This window comes from Numida meleagris, chromosome Z, assembly GCF_002078875.1.
Source record: "Numida meleagris isolate 19003 breed g44 Domestic line chromosome Z, NumMel1.0, whole genome shotgun sequence".
Taxonomy (NCBI): domain Eukaryota; kingdom Metazoa; phylum Chordata; class Aves; order Galliformes; family Numididae; genus Numida; species Numida meleagris.
The window spans coordinates 57,116,200-57,141,930 of record NC_034438.1 but is presented as its reverse complement, the minus strand read 5'-3'; the positions used below and the strand labels follow the sequence as shown (position 1 = coordinate 57,141,930).

Sequence of the window (25,731 nt, the reverse complement as noted above, 5' to 3'; positions counted from 1 at the left end):
GAAGGGAAGGGAAGGGAAGGGAAGGGAAGGGAAGGGAAGGGAAGGGAAGGGAACTAACAAGTGTTTAGGTTGCTTTCTATTACATGGAAGGCTCACATCCTATTTACTTTCATTTTTGTTGGAGCATGGGTAATAGAATTCAAGGGAAGTGACTAAACTGCATTTTTTTCTAACATAACATGAAAACTCAATTTTTTCTACTTAGATTTCTAGATGCAGATGTTCTACTTTACATAGTTGCTGTATGAAAACATAATTGAACATTGAAAGTCTTGATGAAGCTCAGTTTAAACTGGAATTAAGGTTCAGGTCACACTTCATCTGAGCTGACTGATGATTCTGTACTGGAAGTTCATGGGGTACCCTGGTTTGGCTAAAGATCTTTAATTATTTGCTGTTATTTGTCAAATTTATATGTGAAATTCACCAACTCCTTACTTTTCTTTTCAGACAAAGATGTACAGTACAAAAAAATAGACTTCTGAAGAAATTTGTGTTATCCTTTGTAGTGCTGACATCTTCCGAATGCCAGTAAATTCAATTTTTTTTTCTTATGTAACTGGAGAAATACTTTATATTCTTCATGTTTATGTTAACAAATTTGAAATAATGGCTCACCTGAGATCAGGACTATTTTACTAGAAAAATGTCCAAGATGCTGTCAGTTTTTAATCTTTTTCCTGGGTTGTAAATGACTCTACTTTGGGAACTAACCTCAAGTGTTTGTTCACTTTCTATACTATGGCTGTGAAGATTTGCTGAGGGTGAAGAACCAATACTACAGAAAGCAGCACAGTGAGAACCCGTCAACAAAAGCCACCAGAGAATTAGGACAAGTTTGGGGAATTACTCCTGATACACAGTGAATTAGAGCAGTTGAGCAGTGACCATTTCTAAAGCATTTTAAAAAAACAAAGCAATTCACCAGGAAATGTGACTTCCATACTCTCTATCTTCCCCAAAACATGAAGAATGCCCTAAAAAGAAGGATAGTTTGTCCTGGGGAAGACTCTGGAGGGAGTGAGGCTGCAGATGGTGAAACACATCCCTCTGACAGTCGGAAGACCGCATGAGCTGAACTAGCAACCTCAACACAATTACTGCTACAACCTTGATTAATTCACTGTCCATGATTCTGTGAAGGGATTGCAAATTTCATGAGGGAGACATCAATGTTAAAAACTTAGCTGCAGAGGGGAAAAGTGCCTCTCATCCCATCTCCAGCCATAACCCTGAATGACTGTGAAATGTCAGCTCAGGGCCTTTGCTCTCAACCTGAGACCTAAAACTGGAGAATCTGAAATATCATTCCCTCTCTCAGCTTTTTGTCTGTAAAAGGTCACGGTGGCTCCTCAAAGGCTTCCTAAAATTAATGCTTGTGACACATTCAGATATGATCAGGATAAGCCACTGCCAAAAAGCCTTCAGGGTGGTTGCTCCTTCTGTCTTTAGATCAGATTTTTATTACTGTGCAATAAAACAAACAAAAAGAGCAAAACAAGACATTGACTAGCTGCTCATACTGACCCACATGCCTGTTTGGGTTTAGATGGATATAACATTTCCTTGTTTTTGAGTACTGGATTTTTCAACATAATGCACAATCGTAAAGGAAAGGCAGACATATAATTTCATAGCACCACAGAATCATTTGGTTTGGAAGAGACCCTAAAAACCAACTTATTCCAACCCCCGCTGCCATGGGCAGGGACACCTCCTACTAGCATAGGCTGCCCAAAGCCCCACACTACCTGGCCTTGAGTACTGATTTATACAGGTGTAGATTTCCAAAAGAAAAATATGCTGTTTACTTCCTCCTTGAAAGAAAAATAAGCTTTCAGACCTTTTTCTGAAAATGGTGCTTCAACCCATATTTTTGAAAAATAGATAAATAAATAACGTGGAAAACCAACACTGCATTAAATATCTTGAATTCACAGGTTTTGGAGCAACAAATAAGAACAAGAGATGGTGCCACAGTGCAAACCAATTTTGCTTTTCAAAGTTTGGGCTGTAAACATATCCAGAGTCTTGGAGACCTGCATGGAAGAGTGGTGAGGTAAGGCATATAGAATGGCCCTCTTTTCCATCTCTGTGAGACAACTTGGGCAAAGCAAGCTCAGAGGAGGTGTGAACATACTTTGCACTCTTTTTGTATCTCCATTTTTTGTGCCAGATCTATGCTTTGCATTCTACATATTAATAAAATTATCAGAGCAGGTAAAAAGTACCTTTATTTTCCCATCTGGTTCTTCAAAATCTCTCCTCCTCTAGTCTGGTCTGACTTCAGCTGAAGTAGCCTAAGCTGTCCTGTTGTTCTTCACCTCCACTCTTGGAAAGTGGGTCTTGTGGACCAAACTTGATTTCTTCCTTTGACAGTGCATTTCTGTGAGGTGTTTAGTAACATCTGAATATTACAACTTAAAGAAGAAATGAAACTCTGCTGTGTTATATATTTCATGAGAGTATCTGAACCAATTGATACACTGGAAAAATTAGTCTTTAAGGAAGAAACCTCTTGAACTGGCACGCTTCTAATGTTTCTTTGTTTGTTTTTCTGCAGAGGCCAGTCATATGTTTTCATATAAAATCACTGCTACTGATATTTGTGGATAACAGAAATAGGATTGGTGTTGTGAAGGAATATACTAGGGTCATGTGGGCAGATTGAAAAAAAGTGTTTTATAAACCCCGTGAAGTACTGCTCTGTTACTGAGTGCTCCAGGAAACGTTTAGGGAATATGGTAGATGAATAACTGGCAGTGGGCTCTCACAAATATGCAGTATCAGAAATGCCAAGACTGTAGCTTTGGACCAGAGCTGTGGAGGACTGGTGAACAGGGACAAATTAGCTCCATACCTAGCACAGAGGCTGACACCAGAATACTGAACTGAGTTCAGAGTTCCCTTTCTGAAGTGAAAAACTTGATACCATGTAAAGAAGAGCCAGGAATGTGGTGATAAGGAAAATTTCTGGCTGAGAGAAGTATACATCTATGTATAGCTTCTAAAAAAAATGTCCAGAGATGTCTTCACTTCTAGGTATAGATACTGAGAGAGAGGCAGAAAAAAAATCATAGTGTACTGAAGGACTCCAGACTACTGAAGAATAGCCCAAGAATTCAAAACTAGATGGTGAAGCCAGTACCTTCAAAGTTGGCAGGAGAAAGATACATTTTTTAAATCTTGTGGCTGATCAGCACTGAAAGAAGGTAGGAGGTGATCATGCAATGTATTTTTCTCTTGGTGTTCTCAAATCTGGATGGGCAGACTTTCCAGATGACATGCTTTCAGCAAAGTCATAACATTCAGTGGGTGATGTGTCCTGTTACTTTTTCCCAGGGTCCCTCCAGGCATGCTGCTTGCTTTTGCCAGCTGCAGTAGGTCCTGCTCCCATTTGCTGTGCTAGAGCATTGGCCTGCAGCAGGGGAAACCAAACACGCTTGGGGAAAGGAGGAAATGGAAAAAGAAAATGTGGAGGGTTATCATGTTCCTTCAACCTTAAGTCTCAGCTCAAAGCTGTGTAAAATAGTATAGCCCAGAGTGGCTGGAGACAAATGTAGGGGTTCATATAACTTACATGTTTTGAATTAATAGAAATCTTCCCAGTGCAAACTTGCAAGGGCAGTTTTGTTATTGACTTGCAGCTGACCTCAATCCAAGAGTACTTGGGATGAAATAAACCTTAATGGAGCACTGCTCTTTCTCACAGCAGATTATTCATCCTCCTGTATTCTGCAATATGTAAAGGATTCATGTGGATTAGCTCTTGTAACTCAATTTGTCTCTCTTTTCTGTCTTCCCCTGAAAGACAGAGCACTCTTGCCAAATGCTGGGGTGGTCATCCATTAATTCTGGGACCTTCTGTGCACATATCTACACCATGTAAACATTGGTGTGTCAGATAGCAGTGACAGAAAAAACGGCCTTCAACATCAGCAGCCAGCATCTAAAATTAGCTGTATTTTAGATTTGTGTTTTAATTCTTAAAATAAATTGAAGCAAGAATTCCTTTGGGCACAGGATCATATTTTAGAGTAATAAAACAGGTAATCAACTGTAAGAAGAAACAACATTTCTCATAAATATTGGCTCATCTCTTCAGACACACCAACAAAAGACTGAATAAACATTGCACTTTACAGAGATGGTTGCATTATAATTTTTTTTCCTGATTTTTTTTTGTTGTTTTTGCTCAAAGGAAGTGTCCAGTGTAGTGCTAGACTACTGAAGCCAGTGGTGCATACCCATGAAGTTATTCATCCCCTCAGAATATGCAAACTTTGCCAAATAAAGTAATCCTTCATTAAATATGCTGCTCTTTCTATGACTTTAAAGGATAGCATTTTTCAAATGTATATAAGGCAGCTATATTCCTGCCTATAATGAAATCCATCGGTACAATCTTTAGAGGCTTTTCTTTCTTTTTGCTTTTTAATTTATATGCAAATCTCACAAGGAGCACACTTTCTGCACTTTTCCATACCCATCCTCGTGTTCCTCACATACTCCCAGTTTCTGTGTATGTGACTGAAAAACACTGATCTCACCACAATCTGCTGAGCATCTCCTACATCAAATACTAATTTAGTGCAGGATTTTAAAAGTCCCAAGTATCCCCATTCCCTTCAGGACTAAGTCTGCCAGACTGCAACCATGTTGTGCTGCAGAAAGCACCAGTACTGTGTGTAGGCACATGTGATCCGTGAAGCACACCTGCAGCAGGGTCCCCACTGCTCCTGCCCTGGAGAGGCTGCAGTAACTCCATACTACATCTTTGCCACAGACTCATTACCGTTACATGCAAACGAGCTCCTCCAGCCCAGTACAGTGCTGGGTGTCCTCTGTCCCCATGGGGGTCCCAGCCGCTGGAGCATCATCTCTTGCCAGCTCCGTGCTGGTCTTTGAGGTTTGAGGTGGTAAAAGCTGTGGAGCAGGCACCACCTTACACCACCTGCCCTCTTCAGATCTGTGTTTGTCTTTTGAGCTATTTTGTAATTTGTTTTCCAGATCAACAGCATATATATAAACTTCTTCATCAATATTCTGGCCTTTGTACAAAGCCTCTATTATCTGCATAAACATTTTTCATTTCCTTGATGTGAATGCTCTGTAGGTGTATCTCAATATTTCTGCATAATCAAGAGATGACAAAAGGCTGGTCTATTTAAACTGTCACAATCCTTCTTTAGATCCTTTGTCTGTCAACAGCACTGGCTTTAACCTGTAGTGCTTTGCAGGATAATTTCTCTGGCATTTTAAAACTCGTCTGTTTTCTTCACTCAACGTCTAATCCACTATGTATACTAAATGGTGCACTGCTTCATGTTGTGCACACACACTGCACAAGGTAGGATATTTGTTTCCTCAATCTTGTTTCAAGAACCACTTTGATGGGAGCAGGTGGTTACTCCTGGGGGCAGATATGGAGGAGGGTCCCTGTCATCCTTCTCTCCTCAGGGAGGGGTGCAGGAGCAGAAGTCTCTTTTTTTCTAGCTCATGTTGGATGTATGTATGATGTTATACAAATATTTACATATACACTAAACCAAATCATCTTCCTCCTGTGGAAAAAAAAAAATTGTATATATGCAAGTATATACATACATATTATGTATTGTGTATAGGTACAGTAAAGACAGGAAGAAACTGGATGCACATGTTACCTGGAGGAAAGCTGGTTAAATATTATTCAATTAATGCCATCATTCTCAAATCATCTGTTTGCCCATTTGAAATGTGAAAAGATATTTTAGTGAATGCAACTGAAAGAGTTTAAATAGAAAATGACAAGTGCTTCCTATAAAACACCACAGGTTTTTTTTTGCCTGTTGCCGTTCCAAACCTGATCATCCTCCACATCTGCTTCCAGCCAGAGGATGCTGCCGTCTGGGCACTCCTACGCTCCGGGTAGGCATCCAAAAACTGCAGGCGGCTGGAGCGGCTGAGTAACCTCTCAATTTGCATTTCAGATTTAAATTAGCTTCACCGTTAAGATTAGACAGCAGGAAACCAAGGAGGAACTGGCCCAGCGGGGTGAGTTGTGGACTGTTTCAGGTCACCTTAGGCCACTGGTTGCCACAAGAGGTTTGCAATGTATGGACACCACGTGTGTTGTCACTACAGTTCAGGGGACTTCTGGTCAAATGCTGAGTGCCCTCCCTTTCCTCACCTTCAGCTCCACCCTTATATCTATCCATGCAGAAATTCTCTTGTCTCTGGTTTGGTTGTAGACATGAGGCAAGTATTGCACAGCTATCAGGAGACATCCGTGTTGTCAGGCAAAAGGTCCAGAAGATTGATAAGGAGATCTACAGCCTTCACTCTACCCTCAAAAATTATGTTAGCAGTTCTGAGAAGATGGTGAGTACAGAAATTCACAGTGCAATACCTGATGAGTGATGATGAGGCACACATAGAGCTTACTCTCCTATGTGCTGACAGATATTAACAATGGATACAGCATTTATAAAACATTTCAGGATTTTTTTAATAAAAAGTAAGTTTTCCCCGGCACTGTGGAATGGTAATGGCCTTTCTAACAGATGTAGTCTAAAAACAGATAACAAGAATGTTATAGGATTTGGGAATACTAAGATCGTGAATGACCCATCACAGCTGGTTTCTCAGTATGGTTTACAAGACCCTTGAATTAAAGCACAACTCCACTTTAAGTGCATCTGGAAAATTCAGTTGCATTAATTCTGGAGCTGAAAAATAGTTCATACATCCACTGTTTTTTCTTCAATTTTAAGGTGGTGGCAAGGAGGCATCTAATAGAATATCCAATTCCCTGTGAAAGCTGGCAATATTTCAAAATCATTTGAAACTGTAGCACTGAAAATGTTTTGGAAAATGATAGTTTCTCTTAATTTTTTTTTCTCCACAGAGGGGATAAGCCAACAACAAATAACAGCTGTTACTGATAATGATTCCTTATAATTGGTCTTGTGACAGGTTTCTTGTGTCCAATAGCTGTTTTAGAACCTTCCACAGAGTCAAAAGCTTTAGCAACAATATTTCACAAGTACAGCCCACTGATATGTTTGGTTTGTACACCTGCAGCATGACAGCCTTCTGCTCCTGCTTCAAATTAAATGTTATCTGTGCCCACTGCAATTGAGTCTGGGGGAAGATGGGGGACATTCAGCTTCTCATGCATTTGATATCAAGTATAAGCTCATCACTGGATTTTGACTACATCTTCTGCTGCACAAGGCAGAGATCCAGTCATTTTGTACCCAAATGCCCTCTTCTACAAATTATTCATGACAATTTAAATGAAAGTATTTTACCTGGAATTCTGCTATAAGACACTGTTTGGACACCTGTCTCCTTGAATTCCTAGAAAGATGTTCCTCTTTGCCTGAGAACGGGAAATGAAGCAGGTGTGTGTCAGATCATTTGAAGCAGTAGCAGATAAAAATAAGCCATCACAGACGTGAAGCTGGATGGAGAACAAAGTTTCTCAGATGAAGAGGGGAAAACTGTACTCATATGTTTGTGGGAAAGAAGCAAACAAGAGAATTTCTAAAACAGAGCCATTTTTTGTAGAGTATTGAGGTATCAAAACAGCATAATGAGCCTTTAGCAGCTCCCTTTCAACACAGATATGCCACAGCTATCAACCAGATGAAGGTATTTCCTCACCAGGGCAGCCTTTCAGGAGTAAAGAGGGGCTATACAAATGAAGGGAACAGGCTCTTTAGCAGGGTCTGTTGTGACAGGAAAAGGGGAAATGGGTTCAAACTAAAAGAGGGGAGATTTAGGTTGGATATAGAGAAGTTTTTTTTTATAATCAGGTTGGTGAAATGCTGGCATGGGCTGCTCAGAGAGGTGGTGGATGCCTGTCCGTGGAAGCAGTGAAGGTCAGGTTGGATGGGACGCTCTGAGCACCTGCTCGAGCTCTAGCTGTCCCTGTTCATTGCAGGGGAGTTGGACTAGATAAGTGACTTGATAAGGGACTTAATCATCCCTTCCAGCCAAAATGATTCTATGATTCTATGATTTTGTGATTCACCTTGGGGCCCAGAAACCACAGCCCTGGTTCCTGAGGCAGTCTCTCTTCCCCATGCCCCCAGAAGGGAATGGCCCCATAGAATGGGGACTGCTCCAGCCAAAAACGCCTGAGAGTGCATCAGCTACTCAGACTAGAGTGCTCTGTGGTGCTTTGGACATTTTTTCCAGCCTGGATGGGGCAGGAGAAGGATTGATCTGTGAGTGACTGTCTCCTCCTTTTGCTGGTGTTGGGAGTCCATCAGATGTTTGATGAACATTTTCTGTCAAGGAACATTACCCCTTGGATCCTAACATCTTCAGGGAAGTTTTAGTGGTGCACAGTGTCTTGCTGAAATAAAAAGTGTCAGTTATCTGTGAATTTCATTACAAAGCCTGTGTCCACAAAAACTTCCACTAAGTTATTCTTTTAGCCTTAGTGACCCTGAGCTCAAGTCCTCACTGAATGAAATTATTTGTGAGAGAAGTTCAAAGTCGTACCGTCATGTCAGTTGTTTTTTCCACTCTTGCAGTCATAATACATATTTAAATGTAAGTGCTCACATTCTGGCTCATAAAGGCATTCTCTGTTGAATTCTCATTAGGTAATGCAGCTATTAGGCAAGATAGAGACTTCCAGCTCTGATCAAAGCTCAAATTTGAAGACAGTCTAGGAAGATCAACACCATGAATTGCAACTTCTGGATTTCAAGTAGGTGATGAAGGGTTTTTCATTATGATAATTCACCTTGATTGCTTTAGTATGATGAACAGGTTGTCATGAAACAGCCAAACAAACCCATTAATTATCATCTATTCAAAACATAAAAAGAAGGTTAATGAAGATCCATGCTATAAAATAATGAAAATACATGATGAAAATGTATTGTCTTGCAAGCTAATTGTTAACATGAGGCACTAAATGCCGTCCTGTAAGAAGAAAGGTATGAAAGCAATTATCCTTCCATACCTAAAAGAACGGCACTGAATAGAAAGACACTATTTACCACAACAACTGGGGCTAACTTGTGACTTGCCTAAGGTGCAAGTGACATTTTCTTGAAACCCTTGCTCAGTTCTGGGAGAGCAGCCGGGATGGGGCAGAGCTGGTTGAAAGAGGTGGGCAGGGGCAGGACAGGGATGGAGCTGAGGGGTGAAGCTGCACAGATAAACATGCCCTTGGATCTGTAATTTATTGTTTCTTTCTTAAGCCTTCTATTTCTCCTCTTCTGGATACAGAAGTACTTTTAGAGCGTCCTTTTAATCTTGATGAGTTTTACAGAGGTAGGAGCTCCAGTGATTACACAACAAATTAAAGTATGTGGCATCCATATGCAGAACAATGCAAAACAGCCCAGCACTGAACATCAGTGCCAGCACAAATAATTGGAAATCTAATTATAACAATGCTGCAACAATATTTCAAAGGTGATATTTCCTCTTCTTAAAATGTTGGAGTATTTCAGGACTTCAGGGGGAGTTGTGCTTTGCTAGGTAATGTTGGCCTTCATGGTCAGGGGACTGGTAGTTCTCTCTCAGGGCCAGTTAGCTGAGGAATAGCTGTATTCAACTACACAGAGGCAGATCACTTTTCAATAGTTCTGCTCTCACATTTATTGCAGCACTGTTAGAGGATTATCTTATTAAATATCCACAAGTATCTCATTAATATTTCAGGGATTTTCTCGACCAAAGACTGGCAACTCATCTGTCTCTGCAGCCTGGCTCACTGTAGATACATTTTTTGTTAGCTCCATGTAGGGGGGATAGTAGTTCGTACAATCACAGAATGTCTTGGGTTGGAAGGGGCCTTAAAGCCCACCCAGTCCCAGCCCCATGCCATTGGCAGAGCTGCCCCTCACTAGCTCAGGCTACACAGGGCCCCATCCAGCCTGGCCTTGAGCATCTCCAGGAATGGGGCACCGCCTGTGCCAGGGCCTCACCATCCTAACTGAAGATTTTAAATGAAACAAAATATGATGCTGTTTGACTACCACACCATGCTGTCCCTGCAGAGATGGGCCCCAGCCTCCTCATCCTCTTGGGCAGAGCCACGAGTCACAGGCTTGCATCACAAAGAGGCCATTATGATCATTTAGTGTCACCACAGCTCCTCTACTAAATCTGTAACTGATAGCATGATTCATGGCAATCATTTTCAGTATTTCTTAAACAACTTTATCAAATGTCTGCAAATTCTTCCCATTCTCCCCATGACAACTGTTGCTCACATTTGCCATGTTTTCTAACTTCCCTAAATACAGTTCTCAAACAATACATTTTTAGGTTTAAACCTTTCCTTTCTTTCCTTTTTCCAAACACAGCAAAATCAAATGCCAACTGTGTATATCAGTAACTAAACAGAACGTTATTCTGAACTTTGAGCAATGTTGACCCTAAATTCTATCACTTGTGATTAATTCATCTTTTCCCAATAAAATGATATTGCTTAAATATGTTCAATAATGTTAACAAAAATAGCAACATAAGACTTCTTTTTTATGCCTAATGGATGACACTCTATGATTTACCACACGAAGTTCTATCTGAAGAGGTACCAGCCCTGTTATTGCCTGACTTGGTGGTTGGGCAGAACAACTAGTATTTGTCAGCTTCTTTACTGATCCTCAGGATCAGTAAGGCTGATCAGAAAAGGTTGTATTTGACTCACTAAGAGTCACATTTCCTCCTGGTAAACAGGATTTTTTGGCTAAGAGTTTCAGTCTCAATACTCTCACTTGACATGCTTTGTTACACCATATTTATGCTAGCAAAACTTTCCACTGCTTTTCGTCAAAAACCGTAGAGTCATAGAATAATAGAGGTGTTTGAGTTGGAAGAGACCCTTAAAGGCCATCTAGTCCAACTTGCCTTCAGTGAACAGGGACACCTACAGCTCCATCAGGTGCTCAGAGCCCTGTCCAGACTGACCTTGAGTGTCACAGACAGGGCATCCACCACCCCACTGGGCAACCTGTGCCAGTGCCTCACCACACCTATTGAAAAATGCCTTCTTCCTTATATCCACTCTAAATCTCCCCTCTTTTAGTTTGAAACCATGTCCCCTTGTCCTGTCGCCACAGACCCTGATAAAGTGTCTGTCCCTTTCTTTTTTAGGGCCCCCTTTTAGTTACTGTAAGACCGCTCTCAGGTCTCCCCAGAGCCTTCTCTTCTCCAGGCTGAACAGCCCCAGCTCTCTCAGCCTGTCCTCATAGGAGAGGTGTTCCATCCCTTGGATCATTTCTTGTCCCTCTGGACACGCTCCAACAGGTCCATGTCTCTCCTGTGCTGAGGACTCCACACCCGGACGCAGTAGTCCAGGTGATGTCTCATCAGCGCAGAGCAGAGGGGCAGGATCATCTCCCTCAACCTTCTGGCCATGCTTCTTTTCATGCAGCCCAGAATATAGTTAGCTTTCTGGGCTAAAAATGAACAAATCTGCTGGACTGGCACCCTGGGGAGCTGGGGGCTTGCTGCTCATCTCCATGTCAGGCATGGCGCTGCAGCTGTGGCCATTGCTGCTGACATCCCCCACATGGAGTCGATTCAGCCAGACAAGAGCAGGATCTTTGATCCTGGGTTTGAAACCAGACTTTTGTCTGGGAAATCAGCCCCAGTTCCACTCCCTGTTGGTTCTGGCAGTTTTATTAAGGCATAGGAACAGAAGTCTATCTCAGCAGAGACAGCGTACTGCTCTGAGAAATGTCTAAAATGGATTGAGGGCATGATTAAAGCCCACCTGAAACTGCTGGATCTGTCACCTGAGCACACAGCAAAGGGTGAGCTTTGGGCTTCAGGCAGCAGTGGACAGAGCAGCAGCCGTGGCAAAAACATCTCCTGGTGCTCTGTACACACGAACGCTCAAGTCCGGGCTCTAACAGTACAGAAGCGTTTGACTCCTCTGAGATTTGCTTTGCCTAGCCTTTTTGGTTATCCTCATTTTCACCTTCATTTTAAGAGGCTTTTCAAGCTTCAAACAGGCAGAGCAAGCTAGTTAAAGTGCTTACAAGTGTTTATTTGACTTTGCAAACAAGTCTGAAGCTTACTGAGTAAAAGGAGAAAAACTCCTGCAGTTACACAGTTTTGTGTAATTAGTACTATTTGTCAGCTTCTTTACTGATCCTCAAGATCCCGCTTTCATGATCAATATTCTTAGAGCAGGTAGTAGTGGCTTCAACAGAGCACCGTCTCCAGCCCTGCCAGCCCTTTCAAAGTAAGGTTTAGGTGGTCCAGACAGGTGGCTTGCTCTGTTAGGTCCAAGAAAAGCTTGTTGTACTTCCCCTACCTGTATCTGCATCATCAATGTCATATCAAAATATAATCTTATTGTCTCATGAGAAAAGACTGGTGCCCCAGGAATTACAGTGTGTGCATGTTGTCATGTGCATGCTATAAATGACAAAATCAATGTTTTGAACTGTTATTGTTAAAATAATCCTAGAACTATTAAAATGAGTAATAATGATAAACTGACGTCACAGCCACACAAGATCTTAGTAAAGTACTGTCTACAGCAAGCAAACAGCAATAATATGTCAGTTAGAGAAATTCTGTTATCGTTGTTTCTCACATTACATTAATCGCTGAAGGCAATTATCACTTCATTAGGCAGATACGAAATTGTTATCAATCACTTGGTTTTAAAAAGCAGTTTCTCTCAAACACCCTTTTGAAAAGTGACATTAAGTGTTACAAGTGCTTTAAGCATTGTCTAGTTATAAAACCCTGCTCCTTACTTGATGGTTTGTAGCCTGGCTGAAACCCAAACAAATTTTAATTGGTCACTTTTTTCATCCAAGTATGCCTTAGGTATTAATACTGTTACACTCAAATTTTCTGTGAAACTCTGGCACCCTGCGTAAGAATGAAAGTTTAAATGTATGGCTAGAATTTGGACGTATATCCATGTTTCCTCATGGCTCATATTGTCAATTACATGCTGCAGCATAAGAAGAGCAACTGTACTGTTCTCTAGCTCAGGAGTTTGCAAGTTGGGTCTGTGTGACGTTCTTTTAGCCGCTGCCCTGTCCTGCCTCCAGGAGCTGCCTGTGCTGTTTCCTTTGGGAGGGCTTTCACATTACTGTCCAGCAGGTGCTTCAAAGGCACGCACACATTTTCTCCACATTTGTAAACCTTTACTTAAGGTTTACTTTCATCCTAAGAGCCTTTTCAAACCGCAGGTGATTTTGGTGCCCACTGTGCTGTCCAGCAGCACAGCTGATGTTCAATGGGACAGCGCGGCTTCTTCACTCACTACAAATAAAGATAATTTAAATTGCAAAACAGCATTTTTCAGCCGTCAGGTATTTTCTTAAATTAGATTGCACTACAGAAATCACACTTTGTCATGTATATGCAATCTTTAAGGTAAGGATTAATAAAATAATTGAGCTTGGTCTCCTTAGGAAACTACTGAGGAGATTTGAAGTAACTTCAACAATTTACTCTAATGACTCAAGACTCCCCCACAATGCTGACTAAACCATAAGTCTTGTTACTAAAAAAAACCTATCATAATTTTAGGTTGACAAGTATTCTAAATGACTTGAAAGATCAGATTCAGAATCAGCAGAAGTGGATGGAAGCACAGCTGACACGATCTGAAGATCGAGCCCAGTACCAGCACCAGCTGCTGCTCAATGCGATGAAGGAGAGGCTGGTAAGGCTTCCCACACAGCAAGTTACACACACAATGAGATTGCACACAAAAATGGAATTGCCCTGGTGCCTTGTGGGATGGCCAGTCAAATGATGAATTATGAAAAACATATGACTGTAGAATAATTTATTTCAAAGGAATATCTAGAAGTCCTGAGATTCAGCTCCTCACTCAAACAGGACCAACAGCAAAGGCAGGTCGCAGGTGTCCTCCGGGTGATTTTTAAGCACCTCTGAGGATGGAAATCCCGCAACCCTCTGGGCAACCAACATGAACTGGGCATTTGTGAAGCCCCAGTTTACCCAGCAGTGGCGACCTGTCCCAGAACAAGCATCAGTGGCATCACTGAACATCATCAGAGTTTCCTTCATTCATTGACATGCTTAGAATAGTAAGGGAACTTCTATGCAAATTCTTACTGGTTTTAAATATAGACCTGCCATCACCGTACTGTGGTTGGTATATTAATATGCAGTGAGTTTAGATTCCACCACGCAGATAGTGCTTGGCACAGGACCAATGTCTTTTAATCAATTCCTTCGCAACTCTAAAAGCTTTTCCTCCTTTGTAGTTCACTCAGCTTCAGAGTTCAAAACCGATTAAAACACACCTGCCATGTCTAAGCAACCAGAATGAAGACTGCTAATCAAAACCACATGGAGAAATTACTCAAAAGTGAACTAAAACACCATCAAACTTTAATTTCCATTTATACTGCTTCACAACCTCTAGTTGTCAATACAACCAACAACTGGTGCAGCCAGGCAGATATAAAAGTGTTTCTGACCCTTCAGGCATTGTCTCACAGCTGCTCTGCTAATGCAGTTTTTGTGATTATTTTTGAGAACACAAACCAAAATACATAGTTATGCTTTCCTCAGGGATACTGCAGTGTCAAGCAACGCAACTTTAACAGGGCTTAAAGTTTTCTAAGTCACCTTTTAACAGATGAAGTTATAAGGAGTGCCTTTATTCTTGTGCATATGCATACATGTGTGCACAGGGCAACTGGTGGTCACAGAAGGGGTTGGAAAGGACCTCCACAGATCATTGAGTCCAACCCCCTGCTAAAGCAGTTCCCTACAGCAGGTGGCTGTCTTCTCAGGGAAAACACAGCTCAGCCCCTGAGAGCTGAGGTAAACTTCAACATGCTGTTAGAGGCAGGAGCAGTGTGAGGTGAGCTTCGAAACCCACCCAGAGAACACTGACCCTGCTGAAGGCTGTGTCCTGTGTTTAGCTGCTGGAAGAGTACTTGATGAAATGTGTCATATGGAAAGTCCAGCCAGATGAGAGCCCTCAGGGTTTTGCTACCTAAGGAAGCTGAAGTAATCAAGCTAAGGGATGCACTGACAGTGCAGCCAAGGAGAAAAGGCTGACTTGTCCCAGCCTGACGCTCATGTCCCCAAACCAGCTATAGTGTTGGTGCTGTCCATAGCCACTGAGCCCTTTGCTTGGTTTGCATGGCCACGGCAAGAGCCACAGCAACCACGCAGCTGCCCGCATGCCAGGAGTACAGCTTCTAGCTTAATGGCAGACACTGCTGCTAGCACTCAAAATGTGAGTGATTTTCCCAGAAAGTACTCATTACTGCTTGTTTTCCCTGCTGTTAGATGGTGTGCTCGACAGTACCAAATAACATACTCAAGTGTGAGGTGAGCTTCAAAACCCACGCGGAGAACACTTACCCTGCTCAGACATGGGCCTTAGCAGCACAGCCAGCTCTTCTCAGCAGCAGTCATAGGATCACAGAATGGTTTGGGTTGGAAGGGACTTTAAAGCCCACCCTGCTCCAACCCTCAGCCATGAGCAGAGCTGCCCCCCACCAGCTGAGGCTGCCCATGGCCCCATCCAGCCTGGCCTTGAGCGCCTCCAGGGATGGGGCCCACAGCTTCTCTGCACAGCTCTGCCAGGGCCTTACTGCCCTCTGAGTAAAGAATTTCCTCCTAACATCTAACCTTCATCTGCCCTGTCTCAGTTTAAAACCATTCCCCCCTGTCCTGTCACTATCGGACCAGGTAAAAAGTCTGTAAAAAGTCCTGTTGGTCACCTTATTGACATGGCTGAGGCCACATGAACCAGAAGGCTAGTGGATGTGTTTTGTGCTGAAGCTGGAGCTGCGAAGCAGCAGTTTGGTTATTCCTGGAGCTGACTCACTCCACCAGCCACCTGTACAGCATGGTAATGTTTGTAAACACAGAATGTTTTTTCAGCATCACCATAAACTCAGTTTAGGTTCAAAAAACTCTGCCAGGTTTGCAAATATTTTCCGAGAGGCAGAGCCCAGCGTTGCCAAAATACTCTGAGCCACCAGGGCTGAAGAAGGTGAGGGATGTTGACCATGTTGATGATCAAACTAGGACCTTAGCAGAGGACTCAGTGCAACTTGGAGAGCAAGAAATGGGTGGGCAGCAGCATGGCTCCGGTATGAGCACATCTCTGAGGAGGTGCAGCAGCCCTCAGGCGTGGCATTGGGCTCCAAAGGGTAGCTGTTAGGGGCTCACTGCCCTTACTCATACTGGTGATAGAGCTGGGTACACCCCTCATTGCTTCGCCCCTTGGCTCAGAAACTTGTGTTTGAGGTAAGTGCATGAAAGCAGCCTGAAATAAGTAAGTTGTTTGAATTCCTAGTCTGTTGCTAGAGAATGAAACAGAGAGAACAACTGGAGTTAAAATAAATATATATAAATATATAAATATTTATAAATAATTTATAAATTATATATTATATATTCGTATAAATATATATATAATTATAAATATATATAAATCATAAAAAAGCCCCTGTGGCCTGCCCCAGCCCCTTCCCCAGTTAGTTCAGTTAGCTGGGGAAAAGAGGATTGATGTCCCTCCAGGATACCAGACCTCACTGCATCTCTGCAGTGCTCTTACTCATGGGATTGGGAAACAAAACTGATCGATTTCAGAGTTGCCAGGATGGAGAATATTTAAAGCACCTTGATCGCCGAGGTTGTTTCGGCGCTGTCCCGGCCAGAACCGCAGCGACTGAAGGCGAGGTACAGCGGCGGTTTTCGATCGGTTCCTTTACGCGGGGACACTCGAGCTAACAGAACGGCCCGGCAGCTCTCGCGAGAGCGGCTGACGTGACGTGGCGTTGCCATGGCAACTGCTCTGAGCCACGCCCCTTGCCTTGAAAAAGCCTCCCGGAGGGCAGCGACGCCCTGGGGCGGGGCGGGGGAGTTGGTGTGCGCGTACCCCGAAGGGCGGTCAAATGCGGTGAAACAGTAAGCCACTCGTTCACGTGACCGCACAGTGAGGAGGCGGGCTAGGTCACTGTGCAACGAGTGTTAAGTGCAGGGGCACCTGTTAAGGAGCTGGTAACGCGGTCAGGGCGGAGCCAGCGCTATCGGCTACAGGGAGGACCAGACCAGTTGCAGCTCGTTAAGGTTGCCCTAGATCGTGCTAGTGTCTGTTGGTTTGCCATGGCTGCCCCCCGGCGGAAGGCTATTTCCAGGAAGAATGTGGGGACCCAGACTGAGGTCCCGTGCACGCATAAAAGGAAGGCTGCTGCCAAGAAAAATGAGGAGACCCAGGCAGAAGTCCCGCAACAACATGCTAGTGCTCTGGTTTTTGGCTGCAGTGAGTGCTTGAGCCTGGCCCTTGCAGTGCAGGGCGATGGAGACAGCGTGTGTGTGTCAGATGTGACCAGCTAAATGATTTACTCAGCCTGATGGCTGACCTGAAGGAGGAGGTGGAGAGGCTGAGGGGTGTTGGGGAGTGTGAGCAGGAGATTGATTGGTGGTGCCAGTCCCTACCATCCCTGAGATCGAGGCAGCCACCTGTGGCCCTGCATGAAGGATGTCACCCCTACCGCCTTGCAAACAGGTAACGGGGGGAACCAGCAGGCAGACAGTGTTCCTGCTGCAGTGATCCCCCTTGTCCTCTCCCCAGCCTAACAACGGTGATCAACCGGGGGGCAGAGGGGAATGGCAGAAGGTCCCTGCTTGGCGGTGCAGGCGCACCTGCCTGGCGATTTCTCCTCCCTACCCAGCTGCCCCTGCAGAACAGGTACAGTGCTCTGCAGGGACAGCTGGACAGTGGTTGAGATGATGGTTCTTCCCACTTGGAGGTGTCTTCGAAGCCTAGCAGGACTACCCTTAGCATCAAAACCTCCTCAGCAAAGAACAAAAGATGGGTCATTGTTGGTGACTCAGTAGACCAGACCCTTTACACCGGGAGGTCTGCTGCCTCCCGGAAGCCCGGGTTAAAGATGTAAGGAAGAAACTTCCTTCCCTAGTACGGCCCTCAGATTACTATCCTCTGTTGTTGTTTCAGGTAGGCAGCGATGAAATAGGAAGAACCTCCCTTAGAACCATGAAAAAGGACTTCAGAGCCTTAGGGCGTCTGGTCAAGGGTTCGGGAGCACAAGTTGTGTTCTCCTCTATCCCTCAATCATAGGGCATAATGAGGGACTAAACATGGTGGGTCAATGGATGAATATCTGGCTCCGAGCCTGGTGTGCCCAGCAGGGGTTTGGGTTTTTCAACCTTGGCTCCATGTACACGAGACCGGGCCTGCTGGCAACCGATAGAAGTAGCTTATCCCACTGGTGGAAAGGGGTTTTACGATGGGAATTGGGAAGGTTCATTGATAGGGCTTTAAACTAGGTATGAAGCGGGGGGGGGGGGGGGGGGGGGGGGAAACCAGAGTCACTAGTAAGGACCCTGTATGTAATGAGCCAGTGCTTGTGGGAGGGGCTTGTGCTAGTGGGAGAAGCAGTGGGGGAAAACTTCGGATTTCTTCCGGAAGTTTGAGGGAGGGCCCCTGCAGAAAGGTAGTGTGGCAGAAAGCCCAGCTGAAGTGCCTTTACACTAGTGCACGCAGCATGGGAAATAAGCAGGAGTTGGAAACCGTGATGAGCTTGGAAAATTATGATCTGGTTGCTATCACAGAAACGTGGTGGGACAAATCCCATGATTGGAATACTCTGATTGAGGGCTACAGCCTCTTCAGAGGGGATAGACAGGGCAGGAAGGGAGGGGGAGTTGCCCTCTATGTTAGGAAGTGGGTAGATTGCAAAGAGCGGTGTCTGAGTAACAGCCATGACCAGGTTGAGAGCTTACGGGTTAAAATCAGGCATCGGTCCAGTAAAGGTCCAGTGGTTGGGGTTTGTTACAGGCCACCTGATCAGGGGGAGCCTGTTGACGAGGCCTTCTTGCCCCAGCTGCAGGAATTGTTGCGTTCGCGGGCTCTTGTCCTAATAGGAAGTTTCAGCCACCCGGATATCTGCTGGGATAGTGGCATGGCGGGCGGCAGACAATCCAGGAGATTCCTGGAGTCTGATGAGGATAACTTCCTGGTCCAGGTATTAGATGGACCGACACGAGGTGAAGCCTTGCTGGACCTGGTGCTCACCAATGTGGAGGAGAGCATTAGAGGGGTCAAGATTGGAGGCAGCCTGGACTGTAGTGATCACGCCCTGGTGGAGTTGGCGATCTGGAGGAATGCGGGCCTGGCAAAAAGCAGAGTCAGGACCCTGAGCTTCAGAAGACTGAACTTCCGGCTGCTCAAGGAACTGCTGGGTGGAATCCCCTGGCAAACTGTCCTTAAGGGCATAGGAACAGAGCAGAGCTGGCAGCTCTTTAAGGACATCCTCCTGAGAGTGCAAGAGCTCTCCATCCCCCAGCAAAAGAAATCGAGCAGAGGAGGCAGGTGACCAGCATGGCTGGGCAAGGACCTGCAGCTTAAACTGAGGGAAAAGAGAGAAATGTATGCGAAGTGGAAGGAGGGTTGTGTAGCCTGGGAGGAATATAGGGCTGTTGTCCGCATGTGTAGAGATAGGATCAGGAAAGCCAAAGTGCAGATTGAGCTGAACTTGGCAAGGGATGTGAAAAATAACAAGAAGGGGTTCTACAGGTACATAGGCAGGAGGAGACAGGTCAAGGGGAGTGTTCCCCCTCTGATAAAGGAGGATGGAGAAGTGGCTTCCTCAGACATGGAAAAAGCTGAGGTGCTTAATAAGTGCTTTGCCTCGGTCTTCACTGGTGGTCAGGCTCCCCATGTCTGCCAGGACCCTGAACCTCTAGGTGTGGGTGAGAGGAGCGGATTCTGTCCCACTGTAACAGTGGAACAAGTCCAAGACCTCCTCATGAAACTGAATGTAAGGAAATCCATGGGGCCGGATTATATCCATCCTAGGCTTCTGAGAGAGATGGCTGATGTGGTCTCTGAGCTGCTCTCCATCATATTTGAAAAATCATGGCTGTCCGGTAAAGTCCCTAGTGACTGGAAAAAGGGAAGCATTACTCCCATTTTTAAGAAAGGGAGAAAAGATGACCCAGAGAACTACAGGCCAGGGAGCCTCATCTCTGTGCCTGGGATAATGGAGTAGATCCTCCTAGAAGACGTGACAAGGAGGTGATCCGAGACAGCCAGCATGGCTTCACCAAGGGCAGATCTTGCCTGACCAATCTGGTGGCCTTCTGTGATGGAGTGATGGCATTAGTGGCTGGGAGAAGGGCGATGGATGTCATCTACCTGGACATCTCCAAAGCCTTTGACAGTGTCTCTCACCACATCCTTCTCTCCAAATTGAAGAAGTATGGATTTGAAGGATGGACTGTTCGGTGGATTAAGAACTGGTTGGCTGGTTGCAGCCGAAGGGTTGTGATCAATGCTTCTATGTCAGGGTGGAGGCCGGTCATGAGTGATGTCCCCAAGGCTCAGTCCTGGGACCGGTGCTCTTCAACATCTTCATCAGTGACATAGATGATGGCATCGAGTGCACCCTCAGCAATTTTGCAGATGACACCAAGCTAAGCGGAGCAGTCAATACATTGGAAGGAAGGGAAGCCATCCAGAGGGACCTGGACAGGCTGGAGAAGTGAGCCCATGAGGACCTGATGAGGTTTAACAAGGCCAAATGCAGGGTGCTGCACTTGGGCCAGGGCAATCCCAGGTATTTATACAACCTGGGGGAAGAACTCCTCGAGAGCAGCCCTGTGGAGAAGGACTTGGGGGTCCTGGTGGATGAGAAGCTGGACATGAGCCAGCAGTGTGCGCTGGCAGCTCAGAAGGCCAACTATGTTCTGGGCTGCATTAAAAGAGGAGTGGTCAGCAGGGAGAGGGAGGTGGTGGTCCCCTTCTACTCAGCTCTTGTGAGGCCCCATCTGGAGTACCACATCCAGGCCTGGGGGCCCCAGCACAAGAAAGATGTGGAGCTCTTGGAACGAGTGCAGAGGAGGGTGACTAAGATGATCAGAGGGCCGGAGCACCTCTCCTGTGAGGAAAGGTTGAGGGAACTGGGCTTGTTTAGTTTGGAGAAGAGAAGGCTCCAGGGAGACCTCATTGTGGCCTTCCAATAATTGAAGGGAGCATAGAAACAGGAGGGGGATCGATTGTTCACGAGGGTGGATAGCGATAGGACAAGGGGGAATGGTTTTAAACTGAGACAGGGGAGATGAAGTTTAGATATTAGGAGGAAATTTTTCACACAGGGTGGTGACACGCTGGAACAGGTTGCCCAGGGGGTTGTGGATGCCCCATCCCTGGAGGCATTCAAGGCCAGGCTGGATGTGGCTCTGGGCAGCCGGGTCTAGTGGTTGGCGACCCTGCACTCAGTGGGGGGGTTGAAACTCGATGATGTTTGAGGTCCTTTTCAACCCAGGCCATTCTATCATTCTAGCTTACCATTAACTTGTGCCATGTGTTTAAAGGAAGCAGCAGAAAAGAAAATAGAAGAGAAGCTTCTACTTAGAATCATAGAATTAGCTAGGTTGGAAAAGAACTACAAGATCATCCAGTCCAACCATCCACCTATCACCAATAACCCCACTAAACCATGTCTCTCAACACTATATCTAAATGTTTCTTGAACACTTCTGTCACTGCAGCTAGAACAATCAGATAACCCAGAGAAACACAAAAGGCAGTTGAACCAAATTAACAGTGATGAAAAAAACCTGCATGCAAGAATCACCAGGTTTGAAAGACAGATTTGGAAGGAGCTTGAGGAAATCTGGAATGAATACAGATCAGGTGAGAATTTCATGCAATTATTTGTCAGTACATTTGTACACTAAATCACTGCCGCAGAAAATACTTTCCAGTAGTGAAATAAGGACCTTCAAAAGACTATTTCTCTCTCCCACATCCTGGTTTCACAGGTGTCATTTTTAGGCATCTGGGTTAGCCCAGATGTCCTTACCAACATGAGCAGGATATTCACACACAGGTTGCTTTCTCTTCCTAAGGGTCTGATGGTAAGATGATCTGAAAGGCAACTTCACAATCCACTTTCCAAATTTCTCAGAATACTTCTTTATTCTGGTCACAAGACCACTAACATTAATTGAGAGGTGAAAGTTTTTGCCTTCTGCTTCAGGTCCTGATGCTGAGATCATGTTTGATTGTTTTTTATTTTTTACATCCTTTACTCCCAATTCTCCACTAATAGGAGATTGAGAAAGATGCACCCGGTTGTTTAATAGCTGTCCTACCCGGACCATAGGATAGATAAATACAGAAGCATTTAGATGACATTGCTGAACACACAGTAGATGCTTCTTATGGGTACAGTCATGCTGAATGTAATTCCCAGAGCATGGATTCATTACCAGTCTGAGCAGATTCTAGCTGTTGAACTTTCAAAAGCAATTCACCTGGCACAAAGCACAAGGCTTTCAAAAGGAAGATTTTGGTCACTATAAAGTATCCTATTGCAATTCTCCCCACTTGCAGCTGATAATGGAAACAAAATGGAAACACTAGTTTATCAAAAAAAAATCACTCAGCCAACACTCCAAGGGAACAGATGGCAGAAGAACACTACACAAGTGCTTCACATCGTATATGTTCTCATCTTTGAAGTTGTCTGTGATCTGGGACCACAGCTCCTTACTTCAGTTCCAATTCCTTCATAATTTGCAACCCACAAGCTCTGCTCCAGAGCTGTAACAAATCAAGCTCTAAATTAGCGATGATCTTGATACAGGAAGGAGCTTGAGGCAGGAAGGACTGACCATCAAGTTCAGTCTGGTAAGCAGAAGAATGCTGGGGATAATAAATTTCAGAATAAAAGATTCTGGTGCTTTAGCAAGAGTTCTTGAGATTCCTGCCTGTGGGAATCAATAACAGAAGAGATCTGTTTACACAAAACCTTGGCAATATTTGCCTTCAGACTCACGTTCTTTCCATGGAAGTCTTGCAGAGGCTGAAGCCCCAAAAACAGGGAGGAAAAGGCCTCTGAAGAGGTGTAGAGCTGCATGAAGGGCATTGGAGCAGTTTATAAGCTGTCTCATCAGCTCCCTGGGCTTTAGCACAGATCAGCATCTTGGAAATCACAGACGCACTCATGATCTAAACTTCTGAACAACATATGCACTGATTTGGTTGAATGCTGTCTCATGTGTAGCAGTGATAAAACCAGTCTGTATTAAGCAAATGTTCCAAAAAGAAAAATGATCTCCACTGTCATGTTATAATAAGCATTTAAAAAAAAACAAAAAACTCCAGAGGCCCTGCAGAAGTGTGGCCACATACACACACTAGTACCTCAAGGCACTGCACGAAGCACATTGGTGGGAATACTGTCTTTAATTCAAAGTTAAATAAATAAAAATCGATGCTCAATATAAGAACGATGCACTTTAACATCACCCTTGGTTTTATATGCAGACAATATTTTCTTAACTTCAAACTACAAGTATATTAATTACAGTTTATTCCTATAATGCTTGATATTGTCCAGTGCATTGGAAGATATGAATCCTACAGCAAGGAGCTGGCAACATAATCTGACAATGCATGTCTATGGTATTCAGTAAAAAGATGAAATAAATAGATTGAGTTTAATGTGCTCTGATTTACACGTGGGTCAGAAATATTTGGAAAGAAAAAGAAGAATATCTTAGTGTATTGAAAGCAACCACAATTTAATTAATTGTTCCTATTTTTCTACCAGGATTTCAGTCCATTCAGGAGTCTCTGGAGCTGCTCAAACAAATGCAGAACACAAAGCTGAAACTTGAAAAAAAGAAAACTCAGAAAGACATGCAAATGTACAAAGCAAGAGACCTTCCACGAGACTGAACTCCAAAAGCAAATCCCTATAAACACTTGCAGATGCTCTCTCCAGTGAGAAGCAGCACTGGATTAATGGAAAAAATAGCCTTTAAACACGCTCACCTTTGTTCTCCCAGTCCCTGTAGGATGTTCTTGTGACTTTTCGTATTGCACAGCCACAAAAATAACAGCTTTGCTACACTTGCAGCCATTGTCAATTTCACAGTAAAAAGTATATGAAGAAAAGCTTTAAGTAAGGATTGACTTAGAATCTTGAAAGCAGATTTCATACAGAAGTATTCATACTACTTAAAGGACTTCAAGAAACCTATCACTCAGTGTTTAAGCACTGTTAGCCCAGTTCTGCTGTAAGTTATGTTGGTGTTAGATTGCTGTAAATACTGAAATGAGGCTGAGAAGATTCCTTCAGCTCCACACAATGTGTAGGTAGTAAAAGCGTTATGAAAAGGGGAATGACTTGGACTGGTTATAAGAAGTTACTCAATCATTAAAAGTAGCTTGTAAGTTGGGTGCACATGCTAAAATGCAAGTTAACTATTAGCAGAAGCATTATTAAGGTTTATTACTCGCCTCCGCTGTCTTACTGAAGAAAGTTGTTGCTGATTAGCAGTGTAGTACTCAAAACTGTAATTGGCATTGTGGGTTTTGTTGTACTTAAACAACCCCCTTCCACCTCACCCCCACCCACAGCCCCCCCCCCCCCCCAAAAAAAAAAAAAAAAAAACAAACCACAACAATCAAACACATGAAATTTGGAAATAAGGGAAACAATCTGGGAGCAGAAACAAAGGAACATCAGTATGATTTCCCACTAGAGGCTAGTGCGAGTTCTTTAGCAGGGAGGCAAAATAAGGTGATCAGAGTGCAATTGCAAAAGAAATCTGAATTTCTAGAGTATAACACCTGTGTTCAGAAGGCCTAAGACCATCCATCTCCAGGAGAAGGTATTCAAAAGACTGAGATAACCCTCCCATTTCAAGTCTCATGTGCCTCTTGGTCTACAGAAAAAGAGGTTTCTCAAAACCGTGGATTTCAGGTGGCTTCTCTAAGAAGCTGAACCTACACAGCACAACTGCTGAAACCAAACTCACGCAGTCAGTAGGGAACTCCACTCACCAATTAGTCACGTTCCCGCTGCAGGGAGAAACTTTGATATGTTACAGTTTCACTAGTGAGTAATAAGTCCTAGAAGCTGCTGGCTTCTTGTAAAAAACAAAACAACAAACTGCAACCGAAGTCACAATCTTCCAGCATCTTGATTCTTGCCAAGCTCTCGTAAGCTTGAAGGCTGCTTTCAGGTTGGATCTGCATTTGTGAAGTTTTTTGCATGCATTAGGTAACCAGTAGCACTGAAATGAATCTCAGTAATGTGCAGCAGTTTGAGGTGTTCTGAATTCATGCTTTGATGTTGCTTCCTGTTCTGTACATTGCAGCCATCACTGTAGACTGTGGGTGGTGTCTTAAAGTCTGTCAGTGCAGTGACGGCAGAATAGGACAGAACCATTTGAGCTGGAAGGGACCCTTAAAGGCCATCTAGTCCAACTCTCCTGCACCAAACAGGGACACCTAAAACTCAGTCAGGTGTTCAGAGCCCTGTCCAGCCTGACTTTGCATGCATCCACCACCTCCCTGGGCAACCTGTGCCAATGCTTCACACCCTTATTGTAAAAACTTCTTCCTTATGTCCAATCTAAATCTCCTCTCTTTTAGTTTGAATCCATTTCAACAACCCTTTCTGTAAAGAAGTTTTTCCTGATATCCAACCTAAACCTCCCCTGGCGCAACCTGAGGCCACTTCCCCTTGTCCTGTCACCTGTCACCATTGAGAAGAGACCAGCCCCACTCTCGCTGCAATCACCTTTCAGGTATTTGAAGGGTGATTTGTGAATCACTAAAATAGTCCTCCAATTTTTTATTTTTTTTTTAATCTGTGAATTAAAACATTTAAGTTTTCTCAGACATAAAAGGAGCTAATCAAAACCAAACTTCTGTATCAAATAGATCTGAGAGACATAAGTAAATACTTGTAGATTTGT

The 25,731-nt window shown here is 44.0% G+C and overlaps 1 protein-coding gene across 1 annotated transcript in view; it reads left to right on the top strand.

Moving 5' to 3' along the window:
- FAM81B (family with sequence similarity 81 member B) overlaps positions 1 to 24,034 on the top strand; it is a 24,810-nt gene extending 776 nt beyond the window's left edge. The window contains 7 exon segments of the mRNA XM_021381524.1: positions 4,202 to 4,295; positions 6,234 to 6,363; positions 8,601 to 8,707; positions 12,104 to 12,156; positions 13,485 to 13,654; positions 21,505 to 21,649; positions 23,574 to 24,034. Coding sequence (XP_021237199.1) covers positions 4,202 to 4,295; positions 6,234 to 6,363; positions 8,601 to 8,707; positions 12,104 to 12,156; positions 13,485 to 13,654; positions 21,505 to 21,649; positions 23,574 to 23,701 — 827 coding nt within the window. The 3' untranslated portion in view covers positions 23,702 to 24,034.